This window comes from Dipodomys spectabilis, unplaced genomic scaffold, assembly GCF_019054845.1.
Source record: "Dipodomys spectabilis isolate Male_0828 unplaced genomic scaffold, ASM1905484v1 ptg000095l, whole genome shotgun sequence".
Taxonomy (NCBI): Eukaryota; Metazoa; Chordata; class Mammalia; order Rodentia; family Heteromyidae; genus Dipodomys; species Dipodomys spectabilis.
Window position 1 is genome coordinate 18,851,768 of NW_024870772.1, and position 23,354 is coordinate 18,875,121.

The following is a 23,354-nucleotide window of genomic DNA, read 5'->3' on the forward strand; positions in this document are numbered from 1 at the left end:
ATTTAAACATTTTAACCTTTTATCTGAGGAATTAATTTATCTGGTTTTTACCTTTATTATTCACCTGGCTTCTAGTTTTGCTCTTTCTATTTGTATTTAAGTAATGCCATTATCAAATGCCAACCTTTCTAGGTTCAGATATCAGAAGAAGTATCAGTGGAGTCACCATAGTAGGGTTTCTCATTTGCATGATAGCATGCTATAAGCATTCCATAGATATCTACAAATTATAATAGTAAAAGACATATTTTCATCCAAATGTTACTTGTGATGAATTTTTCTTTTAAATCACAAAGTATAGAAAGGATGTTAAAATAAACATTTTTGTGCTTTAATATCAATTTATTCCATTGAATTAACATTTGTATAATAATATTATTAGTGCATATTGGTCATACAAGGGGGGTTTCACTGTAACATTTCCATATATTTTATAATATAGGTATACACATACACACACACACACACACACATAGAGTATAACATGATCAAACACATCTTTCTCTTTCCCATATTTTCCCTCTTCTTAAAACAATTTTAGCAAGCTTTATTTTTGAAACGCCATATAGAGCAACACATTGTCCTATGTTGTACTTTAACCAGGGACAATATAATATCTTTTAAGTCTAGATTCTGCAAATGAGGTGAAAACATGATATTTGGCTTTTTAAAAATCTTAGTTTTTCTTGTTTAGCATGATAATCTCCAGCTCCATTCACTTTCCTACAAATGACTTTAAGTTTGTAAAAATTCTGTTCTAGCATAATGCAACCACTTTATTCTTTTCTTATAGGAATAAATATTTCCACACTAAAGAGCCAATGTGATGCTGCCTCTCAGACTACTTCTGGTCATCTCTTAGAAACCCATGATTTAAAGACACTGGTTAGCTCTGGACAGCCAAAGTCATTGGATAAACCTCCATCTTTTGTAAATATTCTGGGACACAAAGAACCACCTTCTGTGAAAACTTCAGTTACAACATCTGTTTCAGAGCCTTGGATCCAAAGAAGTTTCTATAAGTCATCTAACGCTTCAGATAAAGGTAGTGATATACAGAAAACACTTTTTTCTTCGTCTCCTGCCTACTCATCTGAATCTGAATGTTCTAGTCCAAGTCCTGTTATTTTCTTGGATGAAGAGGGATATCAAAAAAGTTTAAAAGCTAAACTTGAACTGCCTAAAATTCCTGTGATGAAAGATGATATAGAGGATTCAGACTCAGAAGTCAGTGAATTTTTTGACAGTTTTGATCAGTTTGATGAATTAGAACAATCCTTAGAAACTTCCTGTCTCCTTATAAAGGAGCCTGCTGTAGGGAAGTCATTGCAGAAGAAAGAGCACAAACATGAAAAATCTTGTATGAATCCTCAAAAATTCAAGTTTGATTGTCCAGCTCTTCCAGCTAACGTTAGAAAGCCAACTCCTCGTAAACCAGAATCGCCATACAGCAACCTGGGTGATACTCCAGATTCTCCCCGCCCAGCAAAGGCATCGGGAGATGATAGTGGTTTGTTTAGCCCTGTTCGATCCTCTGCTTTTAGTCCTCTTGGAAACTATACTCCTGCTGAATGTTTTTGCCAGACAGATATTGGTGGAGATAAGAGTCTTGAAAATCACAGTTCTACTTATCACACTTACGAAGATTATGCAAATAGTTTTTCATGTGAAGTTCTAGGCTCAATTCTTCATCCTCAAAATGATAATGCAATGTCAAACATTAATAGCATTAAAAGGAGAGATAAAATTGTAGCTTTTAAGCATGGAAACCTTGATCAAAAAAATAAATCTAAAAGTAAATCTTTAATGATTAAAGATAGCATTCAGAAATTTGCAGCAGATCTTGTGGAGAAAAGTTTTGGCAGTGCATTTAAAGACTTACAGAAAGGAGTTTCTTCATGTACCAATGCACTGTGCCACTTAGCTATCAAATTGACATCATCTGTTTTTCAGATGGCATTTAATGAACTAAGACGACAGCGTGCATTTTACCTGAAAGAACGTGCCATTGGTAGTCTGGCTAATTTTTTGGTGAGTGAAGCCTTATCAAATGCCTTGAAAGATTTACAGTATGTGAAGAGGCAGATATTTACAAACACAGTTGCTAGGTTTGCTACAGATCTTGCAGAAGAACTTGTTTTTGAAGGTATCATGGAGGTGTGTCAGTTTTCATATCCTCCAACACCTGCATCTCCACAGGGCCATTCATTTGACTTTGAAGACAAAGTAGTGAAATCATATGCAAAGGATTTGTCTGAATCTGTTATACAGGAAGCATTCATTGAGCTATCACAAGTTGATGTGACCTTCACGACAAAGGCAGCAGTTAGTGTTTCTATGGATAACAACAAGTATGTGAGTGCAGAAAGCATGCCATCCACACAGACCTTTCCATTTTCTCCATCTTTCAACAGTCCATCAAGTGTGGCAACAAAACCAATACTGGACTACAAAAAGGAATACACAGTGCAGCAGGCCTTGATTTGTACTTCAGGAGTTGTCACTTCCATACCAGTACCTTTGGCAGGAAGTGCCCTTCTCCCATATCATATTTCATCTACTTTGTTTCAGGCTAAGTCTCATGGGTCATCTATTGATAGTAATACAAATGGTGATTCCACCCAAATAGATGTTACTGCGAAAAACAAAGAGGAAGTAGCTTGTATGAGAAATACTGGGTTACCTTCAGAACCCAGTCCAGATACTCAGAATGATTTAAAACCAACTAATGTTACTGAAATGCAGAATTCTTCAAAACCAACAAATGGTCCAGGGATTATTAGCAACTTTTCTGCTGCAATGGTGCATACAATAGTAAATGAAACTTTAGAATCAATGACATCATTCAAAGTTACAAAAACAGTTGATGAAAAGACAGACTATTTAACTAAAACAATAAAAGGGAAAACTTCTTTTCCTCAGTGTGATCAAGCAGCATCACAACAGAGTGAAGCTTGCAATAAGGATGAGTTTGCTGAACAGTTATCTAAATCTATTATTAAACATTCCATAGATAAAAGCAAAACAGTGACCCCAAATTTAGATAAAACTGCAGTATGTAAAAGAGGCTTGCCTATTCTTGAAGAAGGAGCACAGCTGACCTTGGAAAAGTTCCCTAAATTTCTTGAGGCTCACTATCACTTACCTCACTGTTCATTTTCATTTGGAAAAGATAGTGTTCCAGAATGTAAAGAGACTATTGATGCTTATGGACTTCCTGTAGAGATGGTGCCACCTGGTGCGAGTCCTGATTTGAAGGAACTTCCTAAAGATAAACTGGTGAAAAAACATCCGAATAACACAGCAATTGAGCCCTTGTCTTTTGGACATGATAGTTCTTTTCATCACTCACATACTTTGTCATCTCCAGTACTTACCTGTGTAGATGGCCTACACATGGAAGATAAACAGAAAATCAAAGAGAGAAATGTAATACCCAATACTCCTCCATCAACTCCTCTAGTACCCTCCCAGGCTGGTTCTGAATGGGACATCAAGAAATTAACCAAAAAGCTCAAGGGAGAATTAGCCAAAGAATTTGCACCTGCTACACCACCTTCTACACCTCATAACTCCTCTGTTGGTAGTTTGACTGAAAATGAACAAAATACTATAGAAAAAGAAGAATTCATGCTGAAACTCATGCGATCTCTTTCTGAAGAAGTTGAAAGTGGTGAAGGTGAAGAGCATCCAGAAGTGGATGTCAAGTCCGAGAACTCAGGGAAGAAAGTTCAGTTTGCAGAAGCCCTGGCTACACACATCATCTCTCTTGCAACTGAGATGGTAGCCTCCCATATAGATCATGAAATAACTGAAGAACCCAAGGTTCAAAACCCTTGCTTAAGTGTTCAGAGTCCAAGAAGTACATTGCCTACTTTTGTCAGTCATTCAGATGAAAATTTACAAACTTGCAATTTTGCAGGTAATATGGCCGCAGAAGTTATTGCAGAAACCGAGAAAACAGCAAAAGTTCAGAGTTGTGCACTTTTCAGGCAGAAGAAGAACAGTTGTTATCATGATGATGACCAAGACAGGTCAGAAGAGAAGTTGGATACAGAGGTTGTAGCACACCCCAGAGAAGTGGATCCATTTATTCTGTCCTTACCATCAAGTTCTGGGATGTCGGGTCTGACATACAAGTATCCTAGCTGTGAAAGTGTGACAGATGAATATGCAGGTCATATTATCCAAATATTAAAACAGGAAGGTGGTAATGGTGAGTTAATAATGGATCAGTATGCCAATAGACTTGCTTATCGATCCATTAAGTCGGGATTACAAGCAGCAGCTAAGATAGCCAAGATGAAGTATAACTCAAAAATGTTCCCTGAGCAAAGTTCACAAGTGAAAAGCAGCAATGAACTGTTGATATTCTCAAAGAAGGAGCACCACCTTGAAGTAGAGAAAACAAGACAAAGGAAAAGAAATGGAGGTCACATTTGCAAAAACCAAACTTGTGAAAAGACACAGGATTCATGTAGAAATGATTGCTCTGAACTGTATAGTTTCTCGGCCTCTCTTGCTCACAGTATAACAAGAGATGTTAAAAAAGAGTTAACAGCACCTGCCATTGACTCAACAAAATCCCTAACAGATACTTGCCTTTTTGAAAAAACTGGATGTGTTGAAGATACTGAATGTGTCACTAAACCAGAATTTCCTAAATCTCTTCAGCGTTCCTTACAAAACTGTGGCTTTTACCATCATGCTGGCAGCTTTGGTGAATATGGTTCAGGGGATAATGTTATCCAAACCATAGAACAGTATGCTAAAAAAGTAGCAGATGATACTTTAGAACTAGGCTTAGGATCCACAGTTTTCCAAGTTACTGAGGCCACGAAATTGGTGGATAGGATCACTTATGCTGAAAAATTGTCACCTCTTATAAATCAAGCTTGCAGATATTGTGACCTTAAAGAATTCCATGATTGTACTGGAAACTCATCCCAGCAGTTTTCCAGACAGGGGTCATGTGCTAGTAGGAAGCCAGCTTCAAATCCAAACCTTAGCAACATCTATCAGAAATCTAGAATTTTTCATCTTGATGTCCCTCAAATTCATGTTAATCTTGATAAAAAGACAGTGCTTGCAGAGAAAATAGTTGCTGAAGCCATTGAGAAAGCAGAGAGAGAGCTGAGCAACACCAGTTTGGCAGCTGATAGTGGAATTGGACAAGATGGCGTTAGCTTTGCTGAAAGCCTTACCACAGAAATAATGACCTCCGCCATGATGAATGTTGGGCATGATTTCAGCAGGTAAGTTTGATATTTCTTTTGGGTCATGATAATAGGATGAAAAGCTAATTTTGAGCATGTCGTAGGGACTTCATAAAATTATGATTATTTTCATCTTAATGTTACAAAAATTTTCTGTTTCATTTGTGTATGGCTTCATATTCTACCCATAGCTTTCATACATTTTTGTCTCCTGATCCCTTTTGAGGGAAGGATTGTCCATTTACAGGGCTGGAAGATGAAGGTTAGAGAACATAATCACCTTGTCAAGTTCATGGAGCTATGAAGCAGGTAAAGTTGAATCAAAGCACAGCTAGAGAATTTTATGCAGCAAATGTAGCTCACTAGCATATATTAGTTAGCTATTCTGAGGTAAAATTTTCTTTTCTGGTGGGGGTAGTACTTGAGTTAAAACTTTGGGCTTGATTAGATGACTCTTTTACTGCTTGAGCCATGCCCACAGTCTGGCTTTTCTGAGTAATTGAAACAGAAACCCAGTAGCTGGCAACAACTATCTGAAAAAGTTCATGAGCCCTATCATAGACTTACATTTTCTTTGTTCCTACATTATGATGATGAGCGTAATACATTGTTACAAAAAATGACTAAGTGATAAAAAATATATTTGATAGAACTTTCCTCATATAAGTAGCCTCAGGTTGTTTTTATCCTAGCCTTATGGGGAGAAAATTGTATAGCCTGAAGGTTCTAAAATATCTTTCCAGGGCCTGGCAACTACCATTGCTATTCATTCATTCTTTGATCACTTTTCTTCTTAGACCTGGGGAATAGATAGTCCCTGGAGTTCTTCTGGTAACCCAACTTTTTATCTAGGCGATGTTTACAAAGAAAATTAATTCTTTGCCTGTTTCCCTTAATTGTACTAGGATCCTGTACATGCTGTTAAAAGTTTGAATGTGGCTTAGTGGTAGAATGCTTGCCTAGCATGCATGAAGCCCTGGGTTCGAATCCTTAGTACCACATAAACAGAAAAAGCCAGAAGTGGTGCTGTGCTTAAGTGGTAGAGTGCAAGCACAAAGAAGCTCAGGAACAGTGTCCAGCCTTGAGTTCAAGCCCCAGGATTGGCAAAAAAAAAAGTTTGACACTGATGTGTACATTTTGTTTCAAACATTAATATCTCTCAAGCTGGAAGGAAAATTCATTCAAATGAATTATCCTCTTAAGACATTATTTGGTTTTTATGATTCAAGGAAGTAATGCTTAGTATGTCACACAGCTGTTATGTTCACAGTAATGGCATATGGCTATCAAGTGGAATATACTGTCATGTGATAGAAGAACAGAACATCTAAACTCTCAACCCAAATCATCATTAAATAACTTGGTCATTAAATGACTAGCAGTCATAAAACTTTTGTTTCCCCAAAAATGTAGCATATATGAGGAGTTTTCCAAAAGAACAAAGTTTTGCTACTATTATTCAGAATTATAGTGAGCCTGCCTCACTATGTATCAAATTAAATACAAATGAAATACAAAACAAACATTGCCTAGATAGAAAGATGGTAGTTCAAGAACTATTCTGCTCACTGGGATATAAAGTGAAACAGACCAAAATCTGTTTTCCCAGAGCTTATGATAGAATAAGACAGACACTAGCTAAATAAACTATATTGTGTATTCCATACTGAAAAGTGCTTCAGAGGGAGAAGCAAGCAAGAAAGTGAGTCAGGGAGTACTGGTACAGTTATGGCGACAGTACTTAATAATGGTTTGCAGTTTTAAGTGGGTTACAGGGGAAGCAATATTGGTAAAATAATGTTTGCGCCATGAAGATGAAGAGAGAAAAGATCATTGGAAATCAGAGAGAAATGGTTCCAAGCAAAGACCTAGGCGTGTTCATGTTTGGAAAGAGGCTACTATTGGCAAAAGATGGCAAGTGATAAGGAGAATATTGTAAGATGGAACAACTAGTTTTTTTAATGACTTACATTCTTATTCTGATTGGTGAGAAGCCAATGGCAGGTTTCCCTAAGAAGTCTGATATTTTTCTTCTTGTTGATAAACATTACTTTCTCAACACTTTCTGAGAATAGTACAGAAAAGGGACAATTAAGATAGTTGAACAATGAATGGACTTTGTAACAATGTGGTAGAAATATAAATGCTTCTTAAGTGAAAACAATGAAAAGAGCTTTGGTCCATGCTCTTACCTTGAATAAATTTGGTTAGTTTGATTTTATGTTTGACTGAAACTACTATAATTCCTTTCAGTAATTTTTAAAAAGTTATTCTTAAAGCCAAAAGGAGGTTCTGTTAGTGCCAATAAAAGTACTGTTTTACAAAACACTTAAAGCTTATTATACTCCTCTATAATGTCTCAGTTAAAACTGAGCTGTTTTAAACAGACCTTAGGTAAATGATGCATCCATAATATGCATGATGAATCCATAATAGATTGGTACCTCAGTTAACTTTGTCTTTTCTTTTCCTTAACCAACCTTCCTCCTTCCCTCCTTCCCTCCCTCCCTCCTTCCCTCCTTCCCTCCCTCCCTCTCTTTCTTTCTTTCTCTTTCTTTCTTTCTTTCTTTCTTTCTTTCTTTCTTTCTTTCTTTCTTTCTTTCTTTCTTTCCTTCCTTCCTTCCTTCCTTCCTTCCTTCCTTCCTTCCTTCCTTTCTTTCCTTCCTTCCTTTCTTTCCTTCTTTCCTTCTTTCTTGTCAGTTGTGGTAATTGAACTCTGGGCCTGGGCACTGTCCCTGAGCTCTTCAGCTCAAGACTAGCATTCTACCACTTGAACCACAGTGCCACTTCTGGTTTTCAGGTGGTTAATTGGAGATAAGAGTCTCATGGATGTTTTTGCCTGGGCTGGCTTTGAACTGCCATCCTCAGATCTCAGCCTCCTTAAGTAGCTAGGATTACAGGATGAGTCACTGTTGCCGGGCTTTAACTAACTTTTCAGTCATTGCACTGTCATGCAAAGTTTTATTATCAGTAGACACAGCAAATCATTCCAGGGACACAGGTGCGACTCTGTATATCATTTCTTATTATTGTTATCTTTATCATCAACTCAGTGTCCAATAACTTACAATCTGTGATTCTTTCAGTGCTGTTATGATTATGTTTTCTTTTCTTAGTCCAAAAGAAATAGAAGACTTTCCATCCAATGAGTCATTTAGTAGCCAGCAGATGAATCTCAGTGTTGGTGAGGACAGCACGGGTAGCTGGTCCAATTTAAGTTTTGAGGATGATCACCAAGATGACAGCAGCAGTTTTCATCATCTCAGTGAAAGGTAACTACAACTATATATATATATAAAACTATATATATATAGTTATATATATATATAGTTATATATATATAGTTATATATATATAGTTATATATATATAGTTATATATATATAGTTATATATATATAGTTATATATATAGTTATATAACTATATACATATAGTTATATATATAACTACAATTATATATAGTTATATATATATTTATATATATATACACACACACATATATACATATATATGTATATATATAGAGAGAGAATGATGTAGTTTAGAATTTCAGACATTAGAATAAGTTATAAATTTACCTTGAATATTATTTTAGAATTCTAAATTTGCAAATCTGTTACTGTAAAAACACATTTTATTATTCACATCATGTTTCCAGTGTTTTGTTTCTTTGAGACAGAGTCCTTCTATATAGCCCAGCACACCTGATTCTCCTGTGTCAGTTTCCAAGTGCTAGGATTACAGAGATATACTACCATCCCTAGTTTCTAATTCTTTTTGACACAGAACAAATACAGTAGTTAGCAGGATTAATACTCTTTGGGTGTATTTATAGTTAACTTGAAAAAATATAGTGGATGTTTGCATTTTTTAAGCTTTTAAGCTTCTTCTAAACTTCTAGAAACAATTTCTTTTTTACTTTAGGAGAGTACTGTGTTTTTTAGTTTTTTCATTAGAGGATAGGAAATGGGACAGTTACCTGTAAAAGGCATCAAAATAGTTTTTTTTTCCCCACTTAATCTTTATTTTTGTATTATCTTTAGATGTACAAAGGAGCTTCAATTTAGTATGTCAGTTTATAACCACAAAATATCTTGATCAGTGTCACCCTTTTATCATTCTCCCTATATATAAGTATTTTTTGATAGATAAAATGGTATGTTCTATGGGGGCAAGAGGAGAAAACAAAAAGGTATATAAATTATTGGTATTAAGTAATCGGCCTTTTTTGAATAACCTTGTCAATATTTACTGATTCTTGAGAACCAAAGTTTTGTGTGTAAAATATTAATTTTTATAATTGATAAGGCTAATATAGGGACTAATAGCTGCTTGTCACTGCAGACTAATGTGCTTACTAATTCTTTTACTTCTTAGGGATGATTAGGATTTTTTAATTGCATGTTGACGGCTTTAGTCTGAAGAATTGAATTTAATTTTGTTTCTGAACATAGTTGCTTTGTATTTTTAAACAGTTGCTTTGCTGCAGTTGCAGAATATAATTGCGTTTCTTTTGGTTCAGTAGTATAAGAAGTTTTCTGTGTATAGTGTTAGTGACTGGCTGACCAGACAAGTGTGGTACTTAATTAAACTTTTGTTATTCCACCTTTACTCTGAAGAAAATAAATGTTACTTGCCACCTATTGAATTATACATAATATGTGAAGTAACTGACTTATTAATCTAACTGTTTTAAAAATCCACCTGTTTGAGACTGTTTAGATGCACCTGTCCCTTTTTCCCCACACTCCACCAAAGCCCATCACTGTTTTGCATATTTAAAAACCTGAGAGAAATTTAACTTTTTTTTTCTTTGAAGACTTTATCTAAACCAAAGGGAATTGCTTTTGAAGAAAGGATATCCTAATATTTACTACATGACCTTAATTTTATCATGCATTCATTTGCTGTCCTAAAAGCTATTTTGTTGACTTAGTTTACAAAAATGATGTAAGTTCAGAATAATTTCCAAGATATATTGAGGATAAAGAAAAAGACTTCTGAGTCTCCAACCCTGATAGTACCCTAGAATAGCAGTGATGGTCTTTCTTCCCTTCTGTGGAGGCTCTAATCCATTGTGGCATCTTGAAGACATGCACAGTTACCAAGGACAGCTGTTCCAAGGAAAACGAAGGTGGTCTTTACTATTCATTTTCTAGTTCAGCTCTGTTGTTTTCTTCCTCTAGCAGTAATGGTAACAGCAGTAGCTGGAGCAGTCTTGGTTTAGAAGGAGATTTGTGTGAGGACAATTTATCCTTTCCAACATCAGACAGGTTGGTCCAGTCTGGGAACTTAAAAACTGATGAGTCTCTCACCTCTAATGCATGATGTTATATTCTTAAGAGAATGTGGGCCACAGTGTCAATATGTATCCACTTGCTTTTCTCCTATATTTTGATATTATTCTGCTTGATACATTTACATCTAATGAAAATATTCAACTATCTAAAATCTGACTGACCTCTAATTGCAAATGAGTGACTGTTATGCATGGGTTATTCTGCTTGCTTTTTTTTTTTCATTCTGCCAATTATTTCATTTAAAAAAAAGAGCTTGCTTCCTACAGGATTTCTGTTGTTGTTTTTGTTTTGTTTCATTTTGGTTTTGTATGTTGACTTCCTATATAATAAAAGTGTAGGAAAACGTTTTTACTAAAGCTAGAAAGTATTAAATGACATCAGTTAGGAGCATTAATATTCCATTGTTTATGACATTCTATGATGTGGAATTAAAATCAGATTGGAATATCTCAGCTTTACATTTTATATTCAATTTACTAAGCAATTACTTGGCTCTAAATATGATCAGGTAGGACTTCTTGGTTTTTTTTTTTGTAACTTTTGGCATCATTTACAATTTTCATTTTTTAACATGAAATGATGTGAGAAGCAAAGCTTCCTTTTTATTATCATTTCCCTCCTTCAAAATGTCATAATGTAACATCCATTGCTTACTGCATTTCTAAGAAGAGGTTTTAATACATTACTAACTAAGCTCCTTTTTTTTTTTTAACTGCTTCTGCTGTTGGTTGTTTCTTCAAAAAGTGATGAGCCAGAAGATGAAGATAAAGAGCATGAGGACAATGTAGAGTGTAAGTAACAGTTATTTTTGTATAGTTTCCTAGAGAAGTCTTTATGATTTATTTTTATGCATCTTCATCAGATAGGCCATGGATTTTATGTATTAAAACAATCATAGTTTCTTTTTGTTGTTGTTGTGGTACTAGGGATGGAGCCCATGGCTTTGTACACACTAGGCTCTACCACTGTGCTATTCCCACAGTCCTTGAAGTCAGTATATTCTTGAACTTTGAAACAATTTATAGCATGCTACTCTTTTAATATTTTCCTTCCAAACTGTTAACTTCTAGAATTCATGATTCATGTCAGACTTATATAAATCAGTAAATAAAACCAAAAAGATATTTCTAAGTCTCCCTGCAATTCTGTTCTCTTAGAATTCCAGCTCTGTATTCATATATACACATATTTGAAGAGAATAATCAAGCCTTGCTTCCTTTAGTGATCATAGTTCTATAAGATATATAAGATATATAACTAAGACTCCTCCCATAGAGGCTGAGCTTTCATTATATTCAGATAATTGTTGAATTTTTCTCCATGTTTTCTCTTAACGAAATGCAAATAACATCTATATATAATCTATAATAATAGATTACATATATGACAACTACATATACAAATATTTGTTTTTGAACCAGCGAATTTTTTGTTATTTTTTTAGAACTAGGCAAACTGAGGGCTGTGTATGCCCTACCAATGGAGACTATGTGTTCAGTTCCCAGCACTGAGAGTTAGGTAAGGGGGAGAAGAGGTAGGCTGAAAAGAATTACTTGAAATCTGCCAAGCTTGCATGTTGACACATTTTAATTCCAGTACTTGGGGGCTAAGAGAGGAGAATCATGAGTTTGAGACCAGCCTACATAACAAGTCCAAAGCCACCTCAGACTACAAAATAAGATCCTGTTTCAAAAGAAAAAACACCTCCAGAATTCTTGAAATATACATTATTCCCTCTGAGTTTATAATAATTTTTTCATCAGTTATACTTCTTTTAGGGAAGTCGTTTGCCAGTCTTCAAACTAAAGAGTGAAGTAATTCAGAGCATGGAGCTAGACTGTTATTCATAATCTGGCTTAATCAATTCCTGCCACAGACTCTGCTCAACTCTTTATTTTTTTGGAGGGGGGGGAGATCCGGTCGTGGGGCCTGAACTCTGGGCCTGAGTGCTGTCCCTCAGCTCTTCAGCTCAAGGCTAGCACTCTACCACTTAGCCACAACGGACTGTGGTTCAACTCTTACCTACAAAATAAAGATAATACTTCCTACCTCATAGGGTGATTGTGAGGATTAAAGGAATTTGTATGCATAAAGAATATCGAACAGACAAATTGTTTAAATAGGGTACAGGTAGATCTATTGTAACAATGAGATGAACAAGTCGTTATGTCGAAAAACGAACTTTACAACTTGGGGTGGAGGGTGGGGGGGATGGGATATGCGAAGGGATAGGAAGGGGAAACAAAGGAGGAAGCAACAATGCTTGATAAGAAATGTACTCATTATCTTGCCCGTGTAATTGTAATTCCTCTGTATGGTATTTTCATAATAAAAATTTTTTTTAAAAAGTATCGAACAGGACTTAAGATATAATATGAACTATATAAGCATTTGCTGCTATTTTGTCTGTGTGTGTTTGTACTGGTACTGAGATTTGAAATCAGGTCCTCACCCTTAAAGTTCAGTTGGAACTTTACTGCTTAAACCATACCATGTCTTTTTGGTGGATAGTTTGGAGATTGAGTCTGACATACTTTTCTGACCAGACTTTGATTGTCTGGATCTCATTCTTCTGACTGAGTAGCTATGAATACAGATGTGAGCCACTGGCACCCAGCTTTCTACTCATTTGAAGTTTATATTTGTATATTTCATTTTAATTTTAATTACAGTAATAGCTTTATAGTTTTATTGTTTCTCCTTTTATCTGAGAATTTTAATTTGACACTGATTATGACATTTGTAGTACTTGAATACTTTAAAACACTATTTAACATTGTGCTATCAATAAGTGATCCAAGTTATTTCTTTTAGCATTACTTTTTCCTTCCAAAGAAGTATTTTGGTCATAGTATGATATAGTTAAGAAAAGTATTCATTTTGAGATTTTAAGAAATGGAAGCTGGATGTGGTGGATCAGTCTTACAATTCTAGCTACTTGGGATGCTGAGATTAAAAGGATCAAAGATAATGGCTAGCCTGGGGAAAAGGTTCATGAGACCAAATCTCAACCGGAAAAGCTGGGTATGGTTGTATACATAAAGCATCCCTGCTATGGCTGGTCTAGTCCAAAAGTGAAACTTCTCTGGACTGGAGATATGGCTTAAGTGGTAGAATGCCTGCCAAGCAAGCACAAGGTCCTGAGTTCAAACCCCAATAGAGCAATAAAAAAAGAAAAGAAATGGAAAATATTCGTGTATATTTGGAACCCAGAGTATTGGAAATGAGCTGAATTGAGTCACTTCACACTGATATGGTATTACTTAAATTTATTAGGTTTGGAGCAAAATGGAAAGACTCTACTGATTACGAATATTGATATGGAGCCGTGCACAGTAGACCCGCAGCTAAGGATTATTCTTCAGTGGCTTGTTGCCTCTGAGGCTGAAGTTGCAGAACTGTGTGTTCATGACTCTGCAAAGAAGGAATTTATACTAGTAAGTACCACCTTCTAGAGTGGTTGTGAGGGCACATTTAGGAGTATACAGTGTTCTTGTCATGTTGATGGTTATCTTGAGATGTCTGTTGATGGCAGGGTGGTTTATGTAGGCCATGAAATAGTTTCACGTATGTCATTTTGCAGCAGGTAACCTAGGACAGTTGAACCAGACCAAGTACCAACTTTCTTAGTTGCAGTTCAGAAATGGGAGTATAGAAACTGTGTTACAAAGTATGTGAGGTTTAAGTATAATACTATCAGGAACCAAATGCTTATTAGTCGAATTCTTGGTATACACTCAGTCCTTAAAGTTAGATACAGTTTATAGGCACTTTATATGTTCTTATGAAAGATGAGTTTATTCTGTTTAATTGAGTCATAATTGTACTGAATAATTAGTAAGGGCATTTTAATGATATCCAGTTTTATATACATGAGAAGTTGGTGTAATCAAACATCAGTGAATGTTTAAACAAGATAACTTTCATGAAGTACTTCATATGTGCCATGCATCTTGTTAGTCAGTATATTTCAATTTACAGATTTATGGTTTTGTGGGCTTTTTCTCTCATAATGGTCCTTAGGAAAATTTTAATTTAATCTTATTATAAGGCATTAAATAGTCTGGTAAATAACTAGTATAGATTTTTCATTAATAACAAAAAGGGACACTCATATATTCTAATTCAAAATTTATGACACTATTGTTGAAATAATAGTGAACATAATTATTTTACACACATATCTATATAGTACACATACACACACACACACATATATATATATAAAATATATGTAACATAATTTTTGTTTGTTTTTTTTGCCTAGACTGAGCTTTTTGTAGTTAGGTTTCTGTTTGGAGCAGAAAGTGAAAATAGTTCAGAAAGGGGTGCTTAAGAAATGAATTGCCGCTGGTGGCTCACACCTGTAATCCTAGCTACTCAGGAGGCTGAGATCTGAGGATAACGGTTCAGAGCCAGCCTGAGTAGGAAAAGTCCATGAGACTCTTATCTCCAATAAACCACTAGAAAACCGGAAGTGGTGCTGTGTCTCAAACAGTACAGCGCTCACCTTGAGCTGAAGAGCTGAGGAACAGCACTCAGGCCCAGAGTTCAAGCCCCACGACTGACAAAAAAAAAAAAAAAAAAAAGAAATGAATTGCCAAGGGGAAAGAATAAGTAGGGGAGTTGTTAGAACTGATCTTAGTGAGAGTAGCACCTGTGGGAATTAAGTAGTCTTAGTAAATTGAGACTTTAAGGAAAGCTTTAGATAGAACTGACAGTGATGAGATTGGGTAAGGGGACTTTGTCACCAGGTGACTTGGCCCCAGGGACCTTTGCCTAGTGATTGAGTAGGATGATGCTTAATTGTAGGTGGATGGGTGGAAATGTCTTTTGTGGCTCATTTTAACTGCATGGTTGGTTTTAAATAATGTCCCTCATTGATCATGTCTGGCTAGAACTCCACAGGGCTGCTGGATAGTTATGAAGCTGTTAAGGTAAGTACAGATTATTTTTGGTGATAATTAGAATAGAAATAGCAACTTTTGTGTCTTTCTAGGCAATATGTTATTAATTCTGATATTTTTGTCTTAAATTGAGCAAATAAGTATTAAGACAAGCATAACTAGAACATGGGAGCTCTAATTGTATAGAAAAAAACAAAAGTATATTTACATAATTGAAAAAAGACTAAGTAGTTCAAAATTTAAAACTTTGGCTAGGGCTAGGTTGTGCATGTTTGCAGTCTCAGCTAATTAGGAGGCAGAAATTGGTAGGATCAGGGTTCAAGGTCAATCTGGGAAAAAAGTTAGTGAAATTCATACCATCCAATAAGTCAAGCATAGTGGTAGTGGTACATACTTGTGATCCATGAGGAGAGAAGCTGTAGGTAGAGAAAGAGCAATCCAAGACAAGCCTTTGTGCAAAAGCATTAAACCCCATCTGAAAAATAACTAAAACAAAAAAGAGCTGGGAACAAGGCTTACATGGTAGAGTAGGCTGCCTTGTAACTATGCAGCCCTGAGTTCAAACCCAAGTACTACAGAACAACCTCCCAACCGAAGTCCCATACTTAGTTGCACATATACATGTAATCCGAGCAAGTTGGGAGGTAGGAAGATTGTGAGTTTGAGGCCAGTCTAGAGTACATAGTAAGACAAGCCAGCCTGACCTACATAGTGAAGCTCTGTCTTAAAAAAAAAAGGAAAAAAGAAACAAACATAAAATCTTCAGTATCTCAAAGGATGCCATCAACAATGGGAAAAGATAACCCACAGAATAGGTGAAAATGTATGTTTGCAAATTGTCTGTCTGATAAAGGCCTTATACCTAGCATAAATAGTTAAAAATGGTGCTAAGACCAGGGGCCTGTGGTTCACGCCTGTAATCTAGCTACCTCGGAAGCTGAGATCTGAGGATTGTAGTTCAAAGCCACACTGGGCAGAAAAGTCATTAAGAATCTTCACTAAGTACATGAAAGAACATTCAGCTTCATCTACTAAGTAATGTAAATCAAAACCACTGTCTCACACCCACCAGGATGACTATAATCAGAAAAGTATGTAACAACTGTTAGCAAGAATGTGGAGAAATAAGTGGCTGGTAAAAATCTTAAGTGGTTCTGCTGCTTTGGAAAATTTTCTCTAGGTTCCTCAAAAGGCTAATTATAGTATTATCATATAACCCCATATTTTCACTTGTATGTGTATACCCAAGAGAAATGAAAATATATATCCCCCAAAAAACTTATCCATGGTAACATTATTCATAACAGATAAAAAATGGGAATGAACTTGTTCAACCACTTTGGAAAGTAGTATGGAGGTTCCTCAAAAGACTCCACATAGATCTAGCCTCCCCTATGACCAATCAATCCCACTTTTGGGCATTTACCCAAATGATCATAAACAAGACCATACTAAAGCTACCAGCACGACTGTGTTTACTGCAGCTTTATTCACCATAGCTAGGATATGGAACCAACCCTAGATGCCCCTCAATAGAGGAATGGATCAAGAAAATGTGGCATATATATATATACACACAATGGAATTCTATGCCTCCATCAGAAAGAATGACATTGCCCCATTTGTTAGGAAATGGAAAGACTTGGAAAAAATTATATTAAGTGAAGTAAGCCAGGCCCAAAGAAACACAGATCCCATGGTTTCCCTTATTTGCAATAACTAGCATATGTCAGGGACAAGTAGAAAAGGTCAAAAGCTATGTAGATATGACCAGATAAGATGATGTTAAGTGAAATGAACCCCAAGATAGGGCCACAAGTGGTCTTTTCTTTCTTGCTATTGTTTCTAACATATTTATAAGATACCATGTGATTTTTTTTTTTGGGGGGGGGGGAGGGTCCGGTTGTTGGGCCTGAACTCTGGGCCTGGGTGCTGTCCCTCAGCTCTTCAGCTCAAGGCTAGCACTCTACCACTTGAGCCACAACACCACTTCCGGCTTTTTTCTTTTTGCTTATGTAGTGCTGAGGAATTGAACCCAGGGCCTCAGGCATGCAAGGCAAGCGCTGTACCACTGAGCCACCTTCCCAGCCCCCTATGTGATTTTTTTTTTGTTGCTTTGTATATTCCTCCCTCACGGAATAACCTGTTTTCACTGTATTTTATGTCGGTATAATTTGGGGAGGGGAAGGGAAAAAACAAAATGTTTAAATAGAGATACGGGTTGACCCATTGTAACGATGAGATGTATAAGGACACTAAAACAAACTTTACAATTTAGCCGGGGAGGGGGGGGGGGGAGAGGGGAGTGTAGTTGTGGAAGTGGGAGGGAAGGGATGGTAGGGGAGAAACAAAGGAGGAGGCAACAGTGCTGGATAAGAAATGCATTCATTACCTTGCCCATGTAACTGTAACCTCTCTGTGCAGTATTTTCACATTAAAAAACTTATCTAAAAAAAATGGGAATGCTACAGCTGTCTACCAGTGGAGTAGACAAGTGAAAGCATGGCATATGTGTGAAATGGAGAAAGGAAGGAAGGAAATATGCTAGATGGTAGCAGAACATTGAAGTCATTATGCTAAGCAAAAGAAGGTGGTTCCAAAAGACTTACACACAGAATTTATCATTGCATTTACATGAAGTGTCCACATAGGCAAGTCTGTGGAGACCAAAGTTAGGGCTGAAGGGAGCTGAGGATAGTGGAGAGTAGGTTGACAGGTAGGCCTTCTTTTGGTGTGATATGAAAAAGTGTTCTAAAGTATTCTAAAATTGTGGTGATAACTAAGAGCCATTGCATATAAATTATCTCAGTCAGTCTGCTCTGAAAAGATTAAGCTTATCTTCAATAAAAAACTGTAATGTAGTTTTCAGAATTTAACTTACAAAGCTTTCAGAAATTAAGAACTTTTACAGAACTAAATAAAAATGTGAAGTTGTGTTTTGATCAGTCATTGTGGAGTTTATGTAAACCTATATTTTTTTTAAAATTTGAAACATTAACATTTCTTAACTTGGAAAGCCCTGTTTCCAATGAGGGAGAATGTGTATTCAAGAAAAAACCCACACTGTATGTTATGGAAGGAAAAGCCACATCCTTTTATTAAGCTTGTTTCTTTTTTATTATTATTTTGTGTTCCTAATTGAGGGTATGGCAGATGTATTTAGTTAGGTGAAGAATTTCCTGTAGAAATTTAGCCTGTTCCCTCCTACACAGACTTATCTGCTGGTTGAGGTTTGTAGAGCTCGGTCTCCAGCAATCCCAAAGTGTCGTTCTGTTGAGGAGGTATGTTTATAAAGGGCAGGAACTGAAAATATTCAATTTGGGAAAAGAGGTGGTGGTTTAGGAGAGAAGCTCTTGAAAAATTGGGAAACAGTATTTGGTTGTAAACTGTATGATTTTCAGTTCTTATCCTAAAAACAAAAACTTCAGTGGTATAAAATTGATTTCTGCTGTTTGATACATCTTTTTAACTTTTTTTTTAGCTTTCAAAACAGTTACAAGAAAAAGGATGGAAAGTAGGAGACCTCCTGCAGGCTGTACTTAAATACTATGAAGCAGTGGAAAAGCCCTCCGGTGAAGAGAGGCGCAAGTCGCTGTTTGATTGGCTCCTGGAAAATGCATAGAACAAACCCCGAGCCATTATATTTTATTATTTGTTTGGGAAAGGAAAAAACAGATTAATATGTTTATGATAAATTTGAAATAGTGAATATTAACATCTTAAATGAGTTGGGAGGAAAGTAAATACAGCTTTTTAAGTGCTTTCTGTCATCACAATGTATATAATTCATACTTTTATAAAATCTCTGTTAAAATATTATCCTCATTTAATTCTTCTATACATACATGTGTGGTGTGTTGATTTCCTAAGAACATGGATGTGAAAGAAAGTCTTAACCATGAGGTTTTCTGGGACATCCAACAGCACTCTTTTTGGATCCAAATAGTGCTGCTTGAAACTGCACTGAGCTGCTGAGGAGAGGATCCAGTAAATGAGAATTATAATTTTGCTCCTTTGCAAACAAATGCCGCTGACTAATATCTAGCATCAAAAAAATAAAACTGAGTATTTTTTTGTTTCTGGTAGATGTTTATTCTTTTTGTCCTGTTTTAAAAATTGGCTTTATTTTCATAGTTCAGCTACTGGTAGCTTTTTGATTCCCTAAAGTAATGTTTTAGGTTTCTCTGAACACTGTGAGTGTTAACTTTCCCCAGCTTGCCATCAAATGACATTTTTTGCTAATGCCGCCAGTTGTTTTGGCAGGTAACCACTTTCTAGAAATGAAATAAGTATTTGAGTATACATGTATGAGTGTGTGTGAGAGAGAGTGAGTGAGTGAGTGAGTGAATGAGTAAAGGAGAACTTTAACTTTGCCACTGCTTTGTTCTAACCTTCTTATTTTAATGTTTTCTTAGTTAGAAACCCTCTGGATACATTAAAAAGGTGCTTAAAATAAAATGTCTTTAAAGATTGTGCAGTAAGAATTTTTGTCTTTTGACATCCTATAAATAAAAGTTCAGCTTACAAAATACTGAAATTTTTTAATTAGTATTAAAATAGAAATATTCAGTGGAGCCTATAATGGTTTTCATTGTGGATTTTTGGGGAAAAAAAAACTCCCCATTTTACCAAGAATTTTTTTCTCTAAAAAAAAAAAAGGGTGGTTTTTCTCTTCCAATAAAATGTATCCTCACTATTTTGTAAAGTTCTCTGACATGGCCTTTCTGGCCTCTCTTCATGTCCTGCCCCTTTGTCTGTAGAAACTTGAGTTTGAGGACCAAGACTGTGTCTTGTTTTTGTGTATAGAGAAGTGTGGGGTATGCGAATGGTTTCCATTCTTCCTCTAGTAGGTTTTGTAATCCCAGGTAAATCATTTTTTGTGGGGGTTTGCTCCATTACCTTTCCTTTTCCCCCCCAAACACTCACTATTTTCTAGAAACCACACATAATGTAGAAGACATAGCACCTGCCAGGAAGCCGAGAGACAGGGCACTTCCATTAATCCAAAACTTTAATCTTGTTGAAGAAATGTGTTTTATTGTGAAAGATTCAAATTTTCTTTATAAAAATGCTCTCCAAAGCTACTGAAATATGAGGTTACAGTGTATGTTTTTATTTTTTCTCAACTTAAGGTAGCAACATGGGGCAAACCATTAAGACATAAAATTTCCTAAAGTTTTGAGTATTTTTTTTAGGTAGAGAAATGCAGGAAATGTGTAAATGATTTCTGTCTTTAACTTTTCAGAGCTTGAGATGCAGCATTATGAAACTGGGTTTTAAATACTAGGACTAGGAATATGATTGGTCACCAAGTATAATTACAATTTAGCTGTCAAATTGTATTTTGCACTTTGGGTGTATATATTTAGGTTAGATTGACAGCACAACTGAGTTTTCTTTTACCCAAACATGACAATATATTAGATATGTGAAAATTCTTCTGTTTAAAAATGTTTGTTAGTAGTGTAATCATTTTGAGGTAAGTTTCCCTCCTCCTCCTAAATCCTTTGCATTTTGCTGGCATTGTGCTGCTTAGAGGTCTCTCACTTAACCACTGGAACTCCACACCTGTATCAGTTCAATGCCAGGGGCATAGAGAGAAAAACACTTAAGTATTGGCAAACATGGAAAAAGCTCTGAGTTAAGTTCCCTTACATAGAGAGAAAATGTGTGTCTAGATCAGTATCTTTTAATCAAGTACATTGTAAACTTTAACTTTCTTTAAAGGCACTTTGATTTATCCAAAGACTTCCTAGATGTTTGGTTGCTTGTTCTTAGAACAACTGTGTTGAGGTCAGCTCTGTCATATTTTACTACAGATCTGCTTGATATATTTATATTGTAACATTGTAATATTGCCATTTTGCACATTTTGGTCCTCATAAACTATGTCTTACTCAGAATTGTTCAATTGTGATGTGCAGTGAGCTGAAATGTCTTTTTTTCTAATTTCTAACCCACTATAGGATCTGTGGAAAGAAAGAGGCCTGCTGGATTAGAACATCACTTCTGACCAAAATATGGTGGCCCTTTCTTGTTCTGCATTTCCAAAGCCAAGTTTAAATTACATTTATATTTTTGCTATTATTAATGTTGATTTTGAAAATATTTCCTGATTTATTTGAAAGAATGACTTAAAATCACAGAAGAAAATGGCAATATCTATTGGATGGTTTGATATGATTTAATGATATTATGAAAGCATTTAAGAGTATTCATTCTCTCATTTAATGTGATACCTTTATGCTTTGAAAAATGTTCCACTTAAACTTTCAAATATTTGATGGGAATTATCTCAGTTCATAATACTTTAATTCTGCCTAAATAAGGATTTTATATTGCTTATAGTAAATTAATACCTTAATTCTGCTTAAATAGAGTTTTATATTACAGTTAATATATATTAAGTGCACTGCATATAAAGTGAAGGAGTTATAATCCATTAGACTTTTGGTATCTTTTGGCATTAGTACCTTCTCCCAACACACACATGGTTTAATCTTCATTCATTATCAGAGTCCAGAGTGAAATGTCTACTTAGTTATTTAGTTAGATTATTATTCCACAGTTAAATACCATTAATTTCCCATTGGTATATCATTTTACATTTCATGTCTTTTGAAGAAAACTATACGGAATTAAGAAGTTGATGCACCTATACGTGGAGTAGGGAAAATGCTTTCTCTTTCAAGTCCTGCCCAAAAGAATTAGAGCCTCAGTGGGAAGGAGGAAGAGTGGGCTATGAAGTGAAGTGCATCTTGTCTGTTTTCAGCAGCAGCCCTACAAGCATTCACTTGTTTACTTCTGCTTTGAAGTCACAGGTGCAGTCTTAGTCACTCCGGCCACTTTATTTATTTATTATTATTTTTTTTTACCATCCATGTACATTCCTTTCATATAGTTAGAATTGTAGGTCTAGAAGTTCTCATTTTGTTTTTGTGGTAAAGTTTGGATACTATTTAATATCAGGTTTTAATATTGCTGGATTTGCAATGTTTGGTTACTTGTGCAGTGTTGGAAGTAATCCACATTCTTGTTTACCAGATATAAGCTAAAGCAGTTTTGAATAATTATAGCTGTTTATTTGGCTGTGCTCAGTTAGTACACCAGTCTTGTACTGTGTAACAGTAAATTTTCTTTGTTCCTTAGTAAATGTTCACTTACCAAACTATGAACTTCAGGATGCGCTGAAAATTTTCTTTTAGCAATGGCTCAAAAAAAAGTTTCAGAAATAACCTTTGTAATAATTTGCAATTAATTGTTCTTTTCTCTTTCAATTGTTTAAGCCTGTGGTCTTTCTTCTCCCAACTAAGAATTCTTCAATAAATTTAAGAAATGCTTAGTGTTGGTTTTCATTTTGCCACATCTTGTCAGCAGCTCTGTGTTGAACTGAAACCAAGGCATGCGGGACTGCTTGGGAGAGGCCATAAAGGGATCTATTCTCATCATGATGTTTTACATTAAAAAAAATTTTATTGTAAAGATATTGTATAGAGGGGTTACAGATAATAAGTATGTTTCTTTTGGGACAGTGTCACCTCTTCCCTCATTTTCTCCTAGTTTTTCCCTCTTGACTTCCCTCTCTTCCCCTTCACATAGTGTCAGATGAGTACCACTGCTGTATTTATTTGTCCCTCTATTTCTGTGTTCCCTCTTACCCACACCCAAACTGATAAACTTTATACAAGACAGAAGGTACAGAAAACATTATACTTGTTTTTTAAAACATTATACATATTAAATTATACAGGACTGTAAACATTCACATAGTGAGACTAAAGGAGGATAGTCTCGGGGAGGACCACAAATGCTCAATAGCTATGTGCATATGATCATATAAAATGTTATTTAGCTGGACACTGGTGGCTCATGCCTGTAATCCTAGCTACTCAGGAGACTGAGATCTGAGAATTGTGGTTTGAAGCCAAGCC

General features: G+C 35.6%; 1 protein-coding gene across 6 annotated transcripts in view; it reads left to right on the forward strand.

Annotated features, from left to right (window-relative positions):
* Positions 1 to 22,765, forward strand: part of Akap11 (A-kinase anchoring protein 11) — a 49,873-nt gene extending 27,108 nt beyond the window's left edge. The window contains exons 7-12 of one of the 6 annotated variants that reach the window (XM_042685721.1): positions 794 to 5,255; positions 8,333 to 8,488; positions 10,403 to 10,489; positions 11,261 to 11,307; positions 13,793 to 13,953; positions 18,905 to 22,765. In XM_042685721.1, coding sequence (XP_042541655.1) covers positions 794 to 5,255; positions 8,333 to 8,488; positions 10,403 to 10,489; positions 11,261 to 11,307; positions 13,793 to 13,953; positions 18,905 to 19,045 — 5,054 coding nt within the window. In that variant the 3' untranslated portion in view covers positions 19,046 to 22,765. Of the gene's footprint in view, positions 1 to 793; positions 5,256 to 5,442; positions 5,526 to 8,332; positions 8,489 to 10,402; positions 10,490 to 11,260; positions 11,308 to 13,792; positions 13,954 to 18,904 lie in introns of those variants that run through there. The other 5 variants (XM_042685722.1, XM_042685723.1, XM_042685725.1 and 2 more) reach the window with 5 other exon arrangements.
* The last annotated feature ends 589 nt before the right edge of the window (positions 22,766 to 23,354 follow it).